The 20,572-nt window shown below is 37.8% G+C and overlaps 2 protein-coding genes across 2 annotated transcripts; both read right to left on the bottom strand.

Moving 5' to 3' along the window:
- Positions 1–8,364: 8,364 nt before the first annotated feature.
- LOC122044022 lies at positions 8,365–10,294 on the bottom strand. Its single transcript, XM_042604570.1, has 2 exons — positions 10,271–10,294; positions 8,365–8,682 (listed from the first exon to the last, which is right to left on the bottom strand). Exons 1-2 carry the CDS (start codon positions 10,292–10,294, stop codon positions 8,365–8,367), a joined length of 342 nt encoding a protein of 113 aa, XP_042460504.1.
- A 43-nt stretch (positions 10,295–10,337) lies between these two features.
- Positions 10,338–19,454, bottom strand: LOC122044021 (glycine-rich cell wall structural protein-like). Its single transcript, XM_042604569.1, has 2 exons — positions 19,174–19,454; positions 10,338–10,812 (listed from the first exon to the last, which is right to left on the bottom strand). Exons 1-2 carry the CDS (start codon positions 19,452–19,454, stop codon positions 10,338–10,340), a joined length of 756 nt encoding a protein of 251 aa, XP_042460503.1.
- Between the last annotated feature and the right edge of the window lie 1,118 nt (positions 19,455–20,572).

Below are 20,572 nucleotides of genomic sequence, written 5' to 3'. Positions count from 1 at the left end.
CTCATAGGCCATAGAAAAGAAAATATTTATCAAGTTGAATTATTTGATGCTACTAATGTGTTTGCTAAGTGTCTCATGTATAAAGAAGAGGAAACTTGGCTTTGGTACCGGAGACTTGCTCACACCAATATTAGGAATATCAAAAGGCTTTCAAAGAAAGAGTTGGTGCAAGGATTACCAAAGTTAAATTTTTAAAAGGATAAAATATGTGATGCATGTCAAATGGGTAAGCAAATCAAAGCTACCCATAAAGGTAAAAATATTGCAAGTACTTCAAATGCATTGGAACTCATTCACATGGATTTGTTTGATAGTAGTAGATATATTTCTTTAAATGGTAGTAGGTATTACTTTATGATTATAGATGATTACACTAGATATAGATGGGTATTTTCTTGAAACATAAGGATCAAACTTTAGATAACTTAATTACTTTTTGTAAAAGGGTAGAAAATGAAAAGAATCACAAGATAAATAAAATAAGAAGTGATCATGGAGGTGAATTTTAAAATAACAGATTCACAAGTTTTTGCATGGAAAAAGGTTATAAACATGAATTTTCCACCCCTTGTACTCCTCAACAAAATGGAGTTGTTGAGAGGAAAAATAAGGTTTTGCAAGAGGCCGCTAGGAGCATGCTAAATGAATATTCACTTCATAGCTACCAATGGGTCAAAGCAATTAATATGGTTTGTTATATTCAAAATTGAACATTAATACATAGGTTTCTAGGGAAAACACCTTATGAGTTGTGGTTTGGTAAACCACCTACAATTAAACATCTTAGAGTATTTGGATGTAAGATTTATACTCTAAACACCAAAGATCAATTAGGAAAATTCTCCGCTAAAGCGGATGAGGATACTCTCGTAGGTTACTCAAGTCATAGAAAAGCATATCGAATTTACAATAAAAGATCTAAATTAGTTGAAGTATCATTAAATATTGTGTTTGAAGAAAATCTTCCATCAAATTCTACTAGAACAAATGATGAAGAATTACAATTTGAGTTAGAGAAATTAACATTAAACAAAGGTAATGATCAAGGGGGAGAACACCAAGAGAGTGATAGTGAGAAAATTGAAACCTTACCACTTGAACCTGAAATTACAACAAATCAAAAAATCAAGACTTACTAGAATTCATGTAAATCATCCCTTAGATCAAGTAGTAGGAGATACCACACAAGGAATGGGAACTCGATCTTATTTTAGAAATAAAGTCAAGTAGCCCTAATCTCTTAAATTAAACTAAAAACCATTGATGATGCTTTGCTTGATCCGGATTGGATTTTAGCAATGCAAGATGAATTATCTCAATTTAAGAGAAGTCAAGTTTGGGATATAGTTCTTAGGCCTAAAGAAAAATCAATTATTGATACAAAATGAGTCTTTAGGAACAAACTTGATGATAAGAGAGTAGTTGTAAGAAACAAAGCTAGATTGGTTACTAGAGGCTTTAATCAAGTAGAATGATTGGATTATGATGAAACTTATGCACCCGTAGCTAGATTAGAGTCTATTAGGATGATGTTAGTATTTGCTACTCATAAAGGATTTAAATTATATCAAATGGATGTAAAATCAATATTTTTAAATGGTTTTATAAAGAAAGAGGTATATGTTGAGCAACCACCAGGGTTTGAATATTTAGAATCTCCAAATCATGTGTATAAACTTAAAAAAAAAAGCCTTATATGGGCTAAAACAGACTCCACATGCTTGGTATGAACGATTGTCAACATTTTTAGTATCAAAAGGATTTCATAGAGGAAAGATTGATCCTACCTTGTTCTTAAAAAATAGTGGTAATGATATCTTTATGACCCAAGTCTATGTAGATGACATTATTTGTGGTTTCACAAATAAAGATTTCTTAAATGAGTTTATCAATTACATGGAGAATGAGTTTGGTCAGTAAGTTAACATTTTTCCTAGGTTTACAAATTAAACAAACAAAAGAGAACATTTATATTCATCAATCTAAATATGCCAAAGAATTATTTAAGAAATTTAGAATGGAAAATGCCAAAGATATATCTACTCCCATGGTCAGTAGCACTAAATTAGATAACGATCTTGAAGGAAAAGAGGTTGACTATAACATATATCGTAGTACTATAGGGAGTCTTCTTTATCTCATGACGAGTAGACTCGACATACTATTTGCTGTGGATATGTGTGCAAGGTATCAATCATGTGCCAAGGAGTCACATTTGAGTGTCATTAAATGAATTATGCGATATCTCAAGGGAACCCAAAATGTAGGCCTTTGGTACCCTCGAATCAAAACTTTTGATCTAGTGGGATATATTGATTCTGATTATGTCAGATGCAAATTGGATCATAAAAGTACTAGTGGTGAATGTCAATTTCTAAAGTCTTCTCTAGTAAGTTGGTCAAGTAGGAAACAACATTGTGTAGCTCTCTCCACAATCCAAGCGAAATATATTCCTATGCGAGAATGTGTATCACAATTATTATGGATGACCCATACTCTAGAAGACTGTAAACTCACTTATAAAAATGTCTAAGTTCTTTGTGATAATATGAGTATGATAAATTTGATAAAAAAATCTCATCCATCATTCAAGAACATAATAGATAGAGGTCAAGCATCATTTATTCGTGATTATGTGACTCGAGGTGATATCGTTCTAAATTATATTGAGTCAAAATCAAACTTAGCCGATATTTTCACTAAACCTCTTCTCGAAGTTGATTTTAGTTTTCTTCGAAGGGAATTGAGAATGTGTTGTATTGACAAGACCACAATTCGCCATGATCATTTTAAAGATAAAATTCTTGAAGTTTCCTTAACCTTTGTTTTGCCTCTCACAAAAACATAAGATTTCCCTTGTTTGTCCTTTTGATATGTTTAGATGGAAGTGAGAGGTTAGGGACAATTATCTTGGTCATAATGCTTGTTACGATGCATTACTTTAATCAAGAAGATTGATTTTTTTTCTATTGATCATTTATTTGATTAATCATGGGGAAGATCAATACATAATTAATGTATATTTGGTCCAAAGATCATGATTAGACATTTTAAACCTACCAACAATCCTAGTCAAATTAAATCACTTTCCTCTTTTTAGTGATACTCTTACAATCTTTAAATCCAGGGGGCTCAAGTTGGTAACAATTCGATAGGAATTTGACAGCTATGGAGTTATCAGAACCTTAAGCGATTGATATCAGTTATCAATCACTTAAGAACTCAACACTTAGTCACTATTCAGGTTGGAATTGATTAAGAAAATCGATTAGGACAACCCAAATCGATTGGATCAATCAATTTGGAACCATAGTCTATGCCAAAAGTGTGTTGAATCGATTACGGTAATTGATTCGGTTAAATTCACCTGATCGACTTTCTGAATCGATCACAGTGATTGATTCAGACTCCTTAATCGATTAAGGTAGTCACTTACTGCACATTCTCAGGACGCATAAAATTTATCTGAAGTGCTTGTTCTTATCGCTTATCGTCATTCTAAGTGACTAAGATATTTCATAATCAATTCCGATTACAATCCTGCGTCATAAATAAGTCACCTACCCACTTTCCCCTTTTAAAAACCTCTCGTTTCGTGTCTCTGCCCTAGCCGACGACATTTTCCTTGCCTCTCTTGCTGTCGATCAAGTGCCCTAGCCAATGCTTCCTCACCATCGGCAAGTTCTGTCCTTCAATAGTACACTTCAGCGCCATCTTCCTCCTCAGCCATGCCTCTGAAAACTAAGTAATTCCTAAACCCCAGAACTTGATTTTTAGTTTTTTTTTTTTTGTTGCTCTATGCCCATTGCAAATCGGTTGTTTCTGATGTCTTTATGCATCATCTCATTTGCATTCACGCTTTGTGTATAACCTTTATTGTTGGTACATCATTCACATGTTGAGCATTGTTTGTGTTTCATCATTATTAGACAAAAATCAATTGTTGTAGGTGAGGGTTCTTCTCAATCCCCTCAGCCACCTATAGATTCTAGGTTTCCCAATGCATCATTACAACATAAATTTAACACCCATAAGTTCAAGTTGATTTCTACTCGATCCATAGATCAAAAGTTTGCTCATGACCATTGCTCTAATGTAGTGAGAGTTCTACGCCACTATCAGTTAGACAAGCTAGTATATCCTGAGCATGGGATCCATGAGAATTATGTATCCCAATTTTATAATAACCTCCATCCTCATGGTGAAGAATACCAATATCAAACTTGCATTGCTAAACACACTTTAGATTTTTCTCCTTCTATTTTACCGTCATTTTTAGTGTGTTGGTCGTCCATTGATACTTTTATTTTCTACCCTACATTGTCAGAGCTTCTACCTCCACCATTTTATCATATTTCTCTTGATAGCATGCATCAACATTTTTATGGCCGACCTCATCCTGATGGACCCCTAGCTTTTATCACCATATATTCTTCTATGGAGCTCTCTCTAGCTGATTATGCCTTGTTTAAGATCATAGTCAACTACATTTTACTCATTGTCACTCGGGCCCTTGCTTCCATCAGACCCATGCATATGTTCATATTATATGCTCTCATCCAGTCCCTTGACATCAACATTGCATTAAACATATTCCAATATATCATTCATTTCACTGAGCCAGTTCATGGGATGATACACATGTCGTTTGACCATTTCATTATTGAGTGGTTGGAGTCGTGGGGATTGACGTGACACATGGTTGTCAACATTTGATGTCATGAAAGTATTCAGGGATCTCTATGAGCTCCTTCTCCTTGGCTCACATTGTGTCGAGGGTGATCATCTTCGTTGGGATGCGCAACAACCGAGGTAGCAGGCAGCCGAGGTTGTCGAAGCTAATGCTGAGGCAGAGGTTGAATCTGACACATCTGAGTCTGAGGCTGATGTCCAGGCTTAGCTTCTTCGATTTGAGGAGACCATGGACACCTGATTTGAGGAGTTACACTTGGATAGTAATCTAGAGATAGCATAGATTCATGGGTGGCTTGCTACTCTTACACAAGGCCAGGTAGGTACTCAGATGACTCTTGCTAATATTTGATCTGATATTGCCTTATTACACAAGCTAGTCCACTCCTGGACTATCGGGCCATCATTTTGCCCTCCTCTTCATGTTGGTGGTGACTCTACTACTGATGCTAGCACCTCCGGAGATGTCGTTCCTCCTGCAGTTAGCGATGATGTTGTTGGTGCTACTGACATGATGAATTTTTATATACCATTCACCAGAGACTAGAGAATATCTATAGTGTACTTAGATACGTTCTTTTGGGTCATGACTATTTGTATGAACAATTTGACTTATCTATGGAGTTTTGGAGGGGGTGCCCCTATTATATCTATATGTTTATATGGTTATATTTTTCTCATATTACATATGCTTAGGGGGAGTGCCCCTACTATATTTATGTTCCTTGTATTTGTTTAAAAGGAGCACATGCTTTGGTGATATGGATTATATGCATCGCTTTAGGAGGAGTTTCACTTCTTTCTTTAGTTTCTATTCTTGTATGTCATTCTTTTTTATATTTGCCAAGGGGGAGAAAATATTACATTTAAATTTCATGTTATTGCATAACACCTTACTATACATTTTGCTAGTTTACAAATATAGTTTACATAGTTTCATGCTATTGCAAAAAGTTTACTATGCTACATGATATTGTTTATACTTATGTTATACTGAAAATTAGTCTAAACTTAAATACACTGTCAAACATCAAAGAGAGTGAGATTATTAGTGCAATCATGCCCTAAGGAAGAAATTTTGATGATTGATGACTATTTAAGTTTAAGCTAATACATTGTATTTAATATGAGTTCGAGTTTGCAAGACCAAGAAGGTTGAGGACCGAATTCCTAGCAAGAAAAGCCCTTGTAGGTTGGAAGATCGGATGCAAGGCAAGAGAAGTTCAAGGAGGTCAAGGGACCAAATATTTAGCACAGAAGAAGCCCTTACATGTTGGAACCTGATGTAAGACAAAAGAAGTCCAGAGAGGTCGAGAACAAGATTCTTGGTGGGGTAATTGATAATTACCACAAGCAAAGCGTGTTGATTGATTAATAAAAATGCTTAATCGATTAAGAGGGGGTTAAGCGATTGAGTCATTTGCTTAACAAACCTTGTGTTTGAAACAAAAGGTTTCTTAATCGATTACGGTAATCGATTAGGGCACTGTAAATGATTGGATCAATCGCCTACAATGCCTTTTTACTTCGAATAGAAGGCTTCTATTCAAAGCTTAAGTTATTTGCTCAATCGCTTACGAGACATTATGGTTGAAACAGAATAATCTCTAATCGATTGATCTAGTCGATTACCCTAATCTTAATCGATTAGGGTAGGCAATTTAGAGGAGTCGTGTAAATGAAACACGCACCAAATTGACTACTCTAATTGATTAACACTGGGTAATCGATTAAGATTACTTCTTAATCGATTGAGACTCACAAAATGATAAGAAAAATGGCTCCTTTTCACAGAGTTTAAGAACGCTCATGGAGCTTGTTTTTCATACACTGTTCCATTGCGATCAATTTTTCTCCAATGCTCAAGCTCAAGCTCTCACTAGTGCTACAATCTCAAGCCACTCAAAGAAGAAGAAGGTGTACTTAAAACCCTAATCTTTTGTCTTCTTCTTCCTTATGAGGTGTTCTGTGGAGAGGAATATTTGTAGATCATTGTATAAGGTTTCTCCACCTTCGGTGTTGATCCGAGAAGGAGAAGTTTCATAGTATAAAAGTGTAACCATGGTGTGGACCCTTGGATTAGTCACCCCAAGGAGGCGAATACCAAGTAAATACAAGAAGTTAGCATATCCTTCAAGTTTTCGCTGTGCAACATGAAGTTCACTAAGAATCAAAGTGAACCATTACCCCCCCCCCCCCCCCCCCCTCCCCTAGCTCAACCGGTCCTAACAATATTCTACTATCTTGGTTGATGATTCTCGTGATGTATCAATGAAAAAGAAAAATGACAGTTGTTTTAAGATACATGAATAAAGAGGGAAAGATATTAGAACATTTTCTTGGTATTGAATATTTCCTAGTACTACAACTTCACTTAAGGATCATGTCATTGATCAATTATCCCTCGTCATGGTTTAAGCATCTCAAGTTTACGTGGTCAAGGTTATGATGAAAGGAGCAATATGCAAGGTGAGCTTAAATGCTTGAAAACTCTTATTTTACAAATTGTAAAAAAAAAAAAAAAAACATGTTCCTTTTATGTTTATTGTTTCGCTCATCAAATCTAATTGAGTTTAGTAGATGTCGCAAAGTATCATTTTCAAGTTCAATATCTTTTTGAGATCACATCGAAGGTTATGAATGTTGTTGGAGCATCTTGTAAGAGGTAAGATATTCTTAGAGCCAAACAACATGAAAAAAGTTATAAAAATGCTAAGGAAAGGGGAGATTCTTAGCGGACGTGGATTGAATTAAGAAACTAACTTGTAACGAGCCAGTGATATTCGTTGGGATTCATATTATGGTACTTTAGTTAGGTTCACTTCCATGTTTTCATCTGTAATTGAAGTATTTGAACTTATTATTGATCCTTTATCCACAAGTTGCTGGAGGGATAATACTTAATTATCTGTTAAGCTGACTTGAGCTGATAATCTTAAGATGTCGACCTGGCTGAGTAGGTCGATCATCAAGTTGTTATGTCGGTGAGTTTTCCGAGTGTCGAGTCGAGGACACTAATGCCAATGGCTCGAGACTGACACTGAACAAATACGGAGCCTGTGTTTGAGTTGTGTGAGGAGCATCCCCCGAGGAACAAAGACGTAGAGTCCTGCAGCAAGGCAGTCTCCTTAAAATAGATTCATCCCCTCCGACAGTGCTAAGAGGTCACACTTGGACGTATGTTTCTCAAGATAAAATGGTGAAACCATGACACAACCTAACACAGATTGACATGGTGAACTGAGCGTATACCTGAACGCTATCATGAGTGTCTGTCGAGTGAAGAATTGTATGCCAGAATAATAAGAGGGAGAAACAAAAGGGATTACGAGATTCTCTTTCAACACCTTCTCTATTAATTTCACTAGCTGGCTCTCTTTCATTTTCGGTTGCTCACATATTTTTCCCTGCTTCTTCAAGTTTGGCATATGCCTCCTCTTATAAGGATTGCCTATCAACCTTAAGGTTGCGTTTAATTAGGCATAATGTAATTTAGCTTATAATGTAATCAAATTTGTAATACAATGTAATCTTGGTTACAAGGGTGATCACATTCTTTTGTTTGATGTCTAATACTTTTTATAACGAATGTAATTTGTATTATTATAAAATGATAAAAATATCCTGCGACTTCTGTCGGAGGCGATGGCCAGTGGCGGTTGCTGCTGCACCTCAACCGGAGGCGGGGGTTGGTGGCAATGGCCGATGGTGGTGGCCGGCAACAGTGGTTGACGGTGCCCGAAGGTGGCTGCTAGTGGCGACAGCGACCTCGGTGACCGCTAACGGCGGCGCCCAAAGGTGGTGACGGTGCTCGAAGGTGGTTGCTGGGGGCGGCTGACGGTGCCCGGAGGCGGTGGCTGGGGGAGGTGGCTGCGGCACCTGGAGGCAGCGATCGGCGGCCGGCAGCGACAGGCAGCGGCAACACTCAAAGGTGGTAGCCGACGACAACGGCGAAAGTGACATTGGTGACCGATTAATGTCGAAAATGAACTAGGGATATATTTGACATTTAAAATTTAACTAAACGATGATCTTATAATGTAATCAGATTACATGGTGTCTTGTAATCCATATTATAAAACTTTATTATCTTTTATAATCCAGATTATTTTTTTATTACACCTTTAAAACTGTACCAAATAAAAAATTATATTATAACACAGATTATATCCTATCAAATATAGCCTAAGTAAACAAGTGACATTATGCATGTGTCGTATGTTCAGCACGCAAACACTCATGGCGTGCAACAATGCAACCTAAGTGGTGTGCATTCATATAGCATTTATAGATCCTGTTCAAGCAACGCAATTCTAATACATCAGTCATTATTTTAAAGATTAGTAGTCATCCATTATCTCCTTCGTATTACTCTGAAATGACTTAACGAGAGCATGAGCCGAGCATAGTTACTTTTGCTACCATATAATTAACACTTGTAGATCAATACACGTGGCAAGCCCAACAAAAGAAACATGAAACAATGTCCGTGGCAAGCCCAACAAAGACAAGCACATTTAACACAAAGTCCAGGTATTGTGTATACTCAACCAAAGGCATGTTATATGGTGTGTCCTTTATGCGACACGTCTGTATGCCTATATGAGAGAAGTGTGACACGTATTGGCCGAGTTCCATGCAAACTGAGCACACAAAATAGAGTTTGCAACTTATGACTGCTTCACATGGACATTGTGTCCTGAATGCGATCCTTTATATACAGTGATATTTATAAAAGAATCTTTTGAGTTACTATAATTTGAATCCTAGATTCACACCCATCTGTATAATTGATCAGCAATATCATTCAACTAATGTGAAACTAATTATCCATCAGTTATATTTCCATTTATATTTTTCTAGCACTTATTTTGGAGGATGGGATAAACACAGAGTAAAAAAGTTGACTTTGTCAGTTCTTACTGTGAGTACAGAGTAAATGATTTATATGCTTGTTATTTTAGTATTGACTTTGTCATACTGTGAGTATAGAGAAAGTATTTTCCACCAGGAAGATCATGAAAAATTGACTGTGCAACTTAACAGAAGATGATTGAGTTAATGTTGGTATGGTTTAGTACATTGGGAAAGATTTCTTTAATGAAATTGATAATAAAACTATTATGCAACAATTTCATATCATATCAGGGTGTAATTTTTTTAAGGTGTATTTATTTACTATTTAAAAATTATATATCATTTCTTCTCCCTGCTCAGACTATCCAAGTGACACTTGGTTGCTTGTTTATAAATATAAACAAAATATTTATAAAATATAACTTTATACGTGATTGCATTTATTCATTGTTTAGAATGGTGTTACACTAATACCACATTACGTCATATCATCCACATTAATAGAACGGTCATCAGGGGTTTAATTCAGTGGATAAAATTGTAGTGGTCTTGGAGTCAAAACTTAAGAAGGTTTCACCCTCTCTAACGTGAGTTCCACATTATTTTATCCACGTTAATAGAACTTACAACTTCTTCTTCTATAATCTAATGAATTCTAATTGTTGTCGTTGTCACCGTCATCGTATCCAGAACCAGTGCTGCCGCTCGATCCCATTACTACCTTCGCCTCCGCCGCCTCCTCCATGATCCTATCCACTGCCTAGCTCATTCATGACCGTATCCATCACCTACGCCAAAGCCATAGCCGGATCCATACCCTTGCCCGGATCCGGATCCTCCTGACCCATTACTGCCTCCCTCTCCTCCGCCGCCACCACCTCCACCGCCGCGACCCTTCCATATCCTCCGACATTACCAGCCACACCACCCCTCACCGTAAGGTAACCCGAGATGGAGCCTACAACTCCCACTTCTCCCCCACCGCCACGGCCTCCACAGTCGCCACCTTTCCCATACCCTCCAGCGTTTCCTCCTCCAGTGCCCTCACCGTATCCCAATCCATAACAGCTGCTGGACCCGGAGCCAGAGCTATCGCTGCCTCGTTCTCTTCCGCCACTGCCTTTGCCTCCTCTACAGTACCCTCCAGCGCTTCCGCCACCGACACCCTCACCATATCCAGAATTGGAGCCAGATCCATATCCGGGCCCACGGCCAGATCCTCGACCTCCACCGCCGCCTCCTGCAGCGGCCTCGGTGAGCGATCTAGTTGCCAACGAGCTGGAAGGTCAAAGGGCGAATATATATATATATATATATATATATATATATATATATATATATATATATATATATATATATATATATACACGTCTCCATCAATCCGTCTCCATTATTGTAAGTGGGCAAGGCATGAGAGAGAACATACTCAGACGTGTCGAGTTTTGATCCTCAAACCTCATGTGGTAATTGTAAGAAGAAGAATAAGGAGAGAGCAAGAAATAATATGAGAGCAATAAAATTTATTGTTCATTGATATTTGCCCTAAGGACAATACAATATATAATGTTCAAAAAATACTTGGTCAATTAACTAATTAATAAATAACAGAATTATTCTAAGAATAATTCTGAGAATAATTATAACAGAATTATTATAATAATCTAAATACTAATATGATTTGATTTGGTAATTTGATCCGGTCAATTTTGATAATTCTGTTTTATCTCTTTTACCCCTCAACAAACTCAACGGGAGATCTCTGATGTTAAATTTTCTTGCTAACTTGTTGAAACGTTGTCTAGATAGTGACTTAGTAAAGATGTCAGTGATTTGATCTTCAGCAGAAATATAAGAGACGGATAACTGTTGAGTTGTCACACGTTCACAAACAAAATAAAAATCAATTTCCACATGTTTTGTACGGGCATGAAAGATTAGATTTGCTGTAAGTTATGTTGCTCCAATATTGTCACACCAAATTTTTGGTGCAATATTTGATGCAAAATGAAGTTCAGAGAGAAGTGATTGAAGCCAAATAATTTCTGATGTTGTATTTGCTATATCTTTATATTCTGCCTCAGTGCTTGAACGAGATACTGTAGGTTGCTTTTTCGAATTCCATGAGAAAAGATTTCGTCCAAGAAATATTGTATATCCACTAGTAGAGCATCTATCTTCAGGAGAACTTGCTCAATCTGCATCATTATATGCATGTAAATCTCGAGACGATTGGCGATATATATAAAAGAAGACCATGTAGAATAATACCTTTGAGATAGCGAAGTATTCTTTTTTACATTATCCCAATTTTGTTCAGTTGGAGCATGCATAAATTGACAAGCACGATTTACCACAAAAGTAATATCAGGGCGTGTGATAGTGACATATTGTAAGGCTCCAACAATACTTCGATAAATCTGTGGATCAGATAGAGTAAGAGAGGATGAAGTTGGAGAGTTGTTTATAATAATTGGTGTAGAGACCGGGCGTGCTCCATCCATTTTGGCTCTTTGAAGAAGTCCAGTAATGTATTTAATCTGAGAGAGAAGATAACCATCCTCATGTGGAATAAGCTCAATACCAAGAAAAAAATGAGCAATACCCAAATCTCGAGTAGGAAAGTCTTGATTGAGAAGACTTAATAAAGTTGTGATACCCTTGTGATTATTGTCGGTTATCAGAATGTCATCCACATAAATAAGAAAAAATTTCATATATCCATCATTATATTTGTGAAATAGAGACGAGTCGGTCTTTGATCCAGAAAATCCTTGAGCTTGTAACCAATTAGATAGTCGATGAAACCATGCACGAGGAGCTTGTCGAATACCATATAAGGATTTCTTGAGTTGGCAAACATGAGATGAAAATTGTGGATTAATGAACCTAGATGGTTGCTCCATAAATACAGTTTCCTCAAGATGACCATGGAGAAATGCATTTGAAATGTCCAATTGTCGTACAAGCCAATTAGAATTAACAGTTATTTATAATAATAGTCTGACAGATGTATTTTTGATGACCGGACTAAAAGTGTCATTAAAGTCAATACCTGATTGTTGACTAAATCCTTTAGCTACAAGTCGAGCTTTGTATCTTTCAAGAGAATCATCAACTCGATGCTTAAGATGGAATACCCATTTAGAGCCCACAACATTCATTGAGGGAGTGCGCGGAACTAGAGTCCATGTTCCATTGTGAAGAAGTGCATCAAATTCTGTAGTCATTGCACTATGTCAGTTTGGATCCTTGTTTACTTGTGTAAAATAGGTTGGTTCAATAGATTTTGAAGAGACCACTAGAGCTTGTGGAAGGGAATATCGAGTTGTATTTGGTGGGCAATGCTCATAAATATCACTAATGGGAAGCATGCGACGAAGATATTATCTTCGATCGACGAGGCTTCTAAGATTGGAGTAACAACCTGAGGTAATTCTGATGGTATATGAGAGTTATTAGAGAGCTCCGGAGCAGGACCTAGGATGTCATCACTTCTGATAATATTAGGTGGCATTAAAAAGGTGCCACTTGTATCTGGAGGAGAGATTGAAGAAGCTACCGAAAAAGGGAATAGAGACTCATCAAAAGTAACATGTCGTGAAATATAAATTCGTCCTGTTGGTATATGCAAGCAACGATAATCATGGTGCAAATTACTATAATCAAGAAAAATACATTGTAGTGAACGAGAGTCAAGTTTATGTTTAGAATAGGAGCATAACCATGGATAACATGCGCAACCAAAAATTCGAAGGAAAGTATAATCAGGGGTTTGATTATAAGGTTTTTCAAAAGGACATTTATGATTGAGCAATGGAGTAGGAAGTCGATTTATGAGATATAGTGCAGTGCTAATAGCTTCATCCCAAAATTTGCGCGGAACCGATGCATAATGAAGAAGAGCTAAGGTAGTTTCAACTATATGTCTATGTTTTCTCTCAGCAGAGCCATTTTGTTTTGGAGTGTGAAGACAAGAAACTCGATGAACAATTTCACAAGAGACAAGATGACGATGGAGAGCTTGATATTCACCTCCCCAATCAGAATGAAAAGAGAGTATTTTACGATTAAAAGATCGTTCAACTTGAATTTGAAAATTACAAAATATATCAAATAAATCAGATTTCCTTCTCATAGGATAAAGCCAAGTATATTTACTAAAATGATCAATGAATGTAACATAATATTGGAAACCTTGATTAGACAAAATAGGTACAGGGCCCCAAACATCAGAATGGATTATTTCAAGTGAAAAATTGAAAATTCGAAACATGAGCAGATGAAGAGAAAGGTAACTTATGACTTTTAGATTCCATGCAGGTCGTACATGAATGAGATGGAGAGGAGGTAATAGAAGTAGGTAACCCATACCTATTGATGATTGACTGAATAATACGAAGGGAATGATGACCAAGTCAAGCATGGCAAGCTTGTTTTTTTGTACGTTCACCAATAAAAGCTTTGATTGAAGAACTCTGAAGACAATAGAGGACATTTTTGATTCTCCCATAAAACACAATAGCATTTGTTCCTCTATCCTTTATAAGATAATGATTATAATGAAACTCAAAAATGACATTGTTATCAAGACAAAATTAACGTGTAGAAAGTAAATTTTTAGTGATAGATGGAACATGAAAGACATTGTGCATGTGAAAAGTTTGATTAGATAAATGAACATATATGTTTCCAAGATTAGTAATTTGCAAACCTGAACCATCGCCTACTTGCACCGTATCTGAGCCATAATATGACATTACGTCTGTAAGGATATTATAATTTGATGTGATATGATGAGTTGCTCCATTATCAATATACTAATCAGTAGATGAAAACTTTGAGGTTTTACCACAAGTAGGCACAGACGAAAGAACTTTAGGATATACTTGTGAAATAGCTGGTTGTCTTGAGGTTGTAGGACCACCAATGATATTTGAGTCAAATGGACTAGAACATTGAATACCAAAATGTCCAATTCCAAGATAAATTTGATATTTTATCCGAAACCAATCAAGTCTTTTAGGGCATATATTTCCAGTATGACCAACGATGTGACAAATCTGACATCAGTTTGAACTTTTCTTTTGACCTCTTTAAGTATTTGAGATCTAAAATAAAAAATAACTTGTCCGGTGGCAGTGGAGAAAAACCACGGAGACGGAAAAAATAGAGATTAAGGAAGAGGAAAGAGAAGCAAAAGGGTTGGCAGCGGAAGAAAATAAGTATTTTTCGTTTGTTTTGAAAAATAGAGAAGAATAAGAAAATTAAATCATGTAGGAGAAAAGAAGAGGCATGAGGGAAAAATTTAAAATTCGTCGTTTATAGGATCTCCGCCTCAAGGAATTGAGGGAAGATAAAAATGATATGGCTCTGATACCATGTAAGAAGAAGAATAGGAAGAGAGCAAGAAATAATATGAGAGCAATAAAATCTATTGTTCTTTGATATTTGCCCTAAAGATAATACAATATATAATGTTCAAAAAGTACTTGGTCAATTAACTAATTAATAAATAACAAAATTATTCTAAGAATAATTCTGAGAATAATTATAATAGAATTATTAGAATAATCCAAATACTAATATGATTTGATTTGGTAATTTGATCCGGTCAATTTTGATAATTCTATTTTAACTCTTTTAGTAATACCCATGCTTTAGTCACCGTACAGCCCTGAGGGGACATGATATATATATATATATATATATATATATATATATATATATATATATAAAGAGTAATACCTATGCTTCAGTCACCGTACCGCCATGAGGGGACATGATGATTATATATATATATATATATATTGCAGCAAAAAGGCGAAACCCTCGCCCCCAGGGCCCCCACCGATCGGACCCACGGTCATCATGAGGGAGGTAAATCGCAGCACCCGAGCTAGCATGGGACGGACCGGGTGGGATACAGGGATAGGAGATTTATTCCCCTGTTGCCACTGAGTTTCGACCCGGCAGCCTCATTGCAGCAACCTCCGCCCCATACCATCTCGGATGACCCACGGGGTCCAATTATATATATATATATATATATATATATATATATATATATATATATATATATATATATATATATATATATATATATATATATATATATATATATATATATATATATATATATATATATATATATATATGAAGCAGGGGAGAGAGGAGAGCAAATCTTCTGGTCCATTTTTTCCTGGTCCTGTCTTGGTTCGATCCGTAATTACGGTCAGATTCTGGTCGGAATCCTACCGTAATTGATATGATTCCTCCCTGGGTTTATATTATCATCCAGGTTGTAGTTTGGATTGGATAAGACAGTCGGAAACTACCCTCCGCTTGGAACTCGATAACCCGATATCTCATCTATAGTTGGCGGCCTCCAAATGGCCGACGGCCTCTGAACGGTCTTCGGTTGTCTGTCCTAACTTAAATTATCATTTGAATAAGAATACGAATTCATAATCATAGTTAATTATGACGGGATTCTAATTAGAATCTGATTATAATTACAGAACAGATAAGGAGAGATCAGAAAAAACCAGACCATAACATCCTTACTTGGAGAGAAAGCTATTAATTTATTGGGAAAGGCTGTATATAATTGGATTTTCTTGGACTACGGGAATGCTTTAATTATTGAAGAGACGATCGAGAACATGAATGGCCCACAATGCACTATGAGAGGCTTATTTTCCGACATCTGGCTCGATGCGCTTAATTACCTACTACTTACCACCAACTAATGCCGATTAATCCAACGGATCAGATTAAATGGGATGCATATATGCTGAAGAAGATTAGATTTTTAATTACTAGAGCCCGCCGAAGGATACAAAGAGAGTGGAGTCCTTTACCTTTGAGCCGCATGCCTATTTTGATTTATAGGTATATTTTTTATTAATATATAATTATTATTAAGGGTGCACGAGTAAGGACGGATTTAGAAATTTGAAATAGATGGGTTGATCTTGAGTTGGCAGAGGTTCGAGTTTACTTTGTGCAAGCATGTTACCAACTCATATTTTTCTATATTTTACCAAATTTTAAAATTTTCTTGGATATTTTTTTTATTATTTATGAAATTGTTAAGTTAAATTACATGTAATGATAAAAATTTGGAGGTCGTGATGGAAGACCTGGCCATTGACAACGGTGTTAGAGAGCGTGCTACCGACGGTGAGATAGAGATAGTCAGTATACGAATGTGATGCAAGGTTATGCTCAAGCGTCTCATTTTTTATTTTTTTTGATGAAAAAGTAAATATATGTATCATCAAAATACACATTCATACAAAAGTGATCCTGCCCTTATGTCATGTTTGACGATGTGTTAGATCTGGAAAGAGAATCATGATTGTGTACATATGCCAACTCATGTACTATCTATCACTATCTCTCTGCACATGCTGGTTTCAAGCTCATCCTCAATACTAGGGGCTGAAGCTGAGGTATCATCCAGTACTACTTGCGATCTCTGTCCATGTTGCTCATGTACCCATATCATCAGTGTCTGCACTATGCCCTGTGTCCTCTGCAAGCAGGTGCCTCGCACCTCCTCCATGTCTCTCACATCTCCCATGTGTCTGTGAGTCATCAGTGATCACATCATCTCGATACATCTCCTCCTATGTTACGGGCCAAGGCCCATGAAATCACTTTGAGCAAGTGACCAAATATTAATGGATTTAACATGCCTTTACCGCGAGCTGTTTGCTAATCCCAGCTATAAACAGATTTGATGTTATCCTTACTGTAAGTCATTTGCAACAAACTAGATAGACTTTTATGGTGGGCCTATTCATCCTCTTGGACTTTTTGGCAAAGCTACAACCATAAATGGATTTGATATATTTTTACCCCTAGTCATTTGCTATGGACTAGATAGATCTTTATGTTGAATAAGTGTGAATGGAGAAGAGGTGGAAGAGAAGAAGCTCCATTGTGAATGGGACTTTAGTCCCATATTGGAAGTTTCAAGGCAAGTTTGTTGGTTTATATTGATTCACATGCATTGAGGATGTGAACAAATGCATGGGGAGAGGCTCTCTCACGCGTGGGTGCGCAGGGGGGGTGCAAATCCAGGGCCCGGATTGCATTGAACTAAGTTGACTCGTGCGCGAGCGCAACCTGCGCACACGAATGCCGGACCGGTCGGGGCAAAAATTTACCCAAGCGGAACAACCAACATTTTGCCACATATATCTTTTTGTTGCTTGGCGTTGAGTAATGATCATTAATAGTGTCCTTTGGTCATGAGCTCCTATATAAGGAGGTTGCGACCTTAGGCAAAAGGTTACGCAGATAACACAGCAAAAGCAAGAAAATCTCTCCTCATTCCCCTTCTCTGTCGTGCAACTCCTGCTCGACAGATTGCCCGCGGTAGCTTTCAAGTACCACTCAGTTTGCCGCGACCACCGGTGCTTGGTAGAGTTCACGGTCAGACCGTTGTATCCTAGGAAACAGACCTCCCAAATAAGCCTCGAAGCACAGCCGGAGGTGGGGGCGAATCTGTTTCAAGAAAACTGCTACTTGCAGGCCTCGGTCGGCTTGCCCGGTCGGGATTTTGCCCGACCTTACTGCTCTGTCGAGACTGCTCTGCAGACCTGGTCTTTGTTCTGCAGATCTGTTCTGAACAGACCTGGTCATTCTACTCTAAACAGACCTAGTCTTCCTTTCTGGCAAGACCTGTTCTGCTGCACGCCGACCTGGCCGGCCGACCGACCGACCCGCCGACCCGGCCGACCGACCGACCCGCCGACCCGGCCGACCGACCAACCGACCGACCCACCAACCCGGCCGACCAACCGACCCGACCGACCCGCCGACCCGCCCGACCGACCAACCAACCCGGCTAACCGACCGACCTCATCTCGATCTGCCCTCTGCTCGGCCGATCCGCCCGCTCGGCAACTCACACTAGTGGCTCAGCCGATCTTCTTGCTCGGCAATTTTTCGGCTCGGAGCAGAAACCAGCCCCTGCTGGCAGCCTGAGATTATCCGCTCAGGTCATCTCTACTGTAAGTTGAATTTAAAACAGTGCTATTTGAATTCAGCTAATACCCCTAAAATCTCCGGCAGATTATTTGTCTAACCCTTTATAAGGTGGATCTATTCACCCATACATTACCCTCATCCCCTACATGCTCTCCCACATACAGTTCTCATGTTCTACTACATGACTCCACCCGCTGTGGTCTCTCCTCACATATAACTCCCTCATATAGGAATCAACAGTTTGCTTGCCTCCGACGTCGACTGAAGGGTATGTCAACATGAAGGACATGTCAATCCGATCGTGATAACCATGGTCAAGGGACCATGTCGATGACTACTCCCATGGGTGAGGGCCTGCTACGGAGGGAGTGGCCATAGCTACAAGCGACAATAGGGAAAGGGCATAAGACAAGTAAGTGTGGTCCAGGAGAGAAGTGATATATATCCATCCACTTGATGTAATGGATTAGGGAATGTTATGCTATTTATGACTGACACTACTTAGTTATAACAATAATTGATTTGCGAATGGGAATTCTCCACGATTTGTGAGACTACACGATCGTCGTGCCTCCTCTGGACTTCAACCTCAGACTCCTCCACAAGTCCTCCTATCCATTTCACTTTCCTCCTTTTCCTCGATGGCATCGGTTCCTCCTCCTGCTCTCCAGGGCACCAAGAGCATCAAGATCCTCTGGATCAAGAACCTCTTGTTGCCATCGACCACCTCCTCCCCTCGCGATACCCTTGACTCCCAAGTTTTTGGCGAGACCTCCGTCATGGAACCTCAGCGAGATCAATTTTAAATGGGTTTTTCTTAGCTTGTGCAACTCTAACTCCGAGGGGGGATTGGAAGAAGCTTCGGACAAAATCGACACCGACAGAGGATGGGGGATGGAATCCATTTGGTATTAAAATAGGAGGACTGAGTTACATAGCTCATGACATTCCCTTGGTTACTCCATCCCTGTATGGTAAGAGGTAGAACAATTTCCTAGTCAACAAGGATTTAAATCTCACTTAAAGTCCATTATCCTTAGGAAGTTTGAAAAGCTTATAACAATGAACTATCCACCAAGATCCCACTGCGTTTCCTGATTTCCTTAAAAACTAGTGGAAAATTTCTATGAAATCAATCTGATCAAGAATTTAACACCTATATTATCAAAATAAAATAAGATATTTTTTCAATTCCACTTTGAGAAAGTATAATTTTCTTTTAATAAATTTCAAAGTGTGATGAGCATTTTGAGTGTCATATAAATCTTTTGTGCGTGAAATAATAAAATGCAGTGGAAAAAAACTTGCAAACTAATTGTCTTAATTATTTGATTTAATGTTCATAGTGTTATCTATTTAATGTATTTTTCATGTTCAAAATCATCTAGAAACCATGACATGGAGCATAAAGAAATCAATAATAGCATCCTTCTGCACAAACTGCTAAAATCACTGAACATCTAGCTGACTGTTTGCGTTCTTTCTAACTTCACCTGTTCTGAACCAGACATTCTAGTTGCTGAAGCTGCATCTTACAAAGTTAATCGAATATATCACGTTCAATAGTTTGCGAACAATTGTAGGAGTATGTACTATCATCTCGTCAAATCGTACACTAGGAAACTAACCAAAAGTATAACTGGAATGAGAGAAAAAACGTAACAACAAAAACATGGAATACTAATCAATAGTAATCAGCTCATCTGTGGTGGCAAAAGAAGCATCACTTTAATGGCCCCTCGAAGACGGCCCACACAATTTAGAAGGTGATAAATTACTGTAATCAGCTCATCCAACAATAATACAATGGTTCAACGACTAATTAATTGTTCAATGATTTCACATCCATTCGATGAGGACAGTAAGCCATGCTTTGTGACAGAGAAAAAGGAAGATATCTAAAAGGAATAAGTGTTTCTTAACTCAATTCCAGCGCCAATATGGCAACAGGAAGTTGGGCACGCACCATCCACAGTTATTAAATAAATGCGTGAATTCATAATAATAGCTCCAAGATATCCAT

This window comes from Zingiber officinale, chromosome 2A, assembly GCF_018446385.1.
Source record: "Zingiber officinale cultivar Zhangliang chromosome 2A, Zo_v1.1, whole genome shotgun sequence".
NCBI classification, from domain to species: Eukaryota; Viridiplantae; Streptophyta; class Magnoliopsida; order Zingiberales; family Zingiberaceae; genus Zingiber; species Zingiber officinale.
Note: the sequence above shows the minus strand (reverse complement) of the source record. Positions and strands in the feature narration are given on the sequence as shown.

Excerpts from the sequence above, each read along its gene's own strand:
- LOC122044022 (XM_042604570.1), bottom strand. The coding sequence starts at position 10,294 with ATGGAGGAGGCGGCGGAGGCGAAG. Across the intron at positions 8,683-10,270 it reads AGGAGGCGGCGGAGGCGAAG|TTCATTTTCGACATTAATCG; the intron begins GTAGTAATGGGA and ends ATATATCCCTAG.
- LOC122044021 (XM_042604569.1), bottom strand. The coding sequence starts at position 19,454 with ATGGATTCCATCCCCCATCCTCTGTCGGTGTCGATTTTGTCCGAAGCT. Across the intron at positions 10,813-19,173 it reads CATCGAGGAAAAGGAGGAAA|ATCGCTCACCGAGGCCGCTG; the intron begins GTGAAATGGATA and ends GTTGGCAACTAG.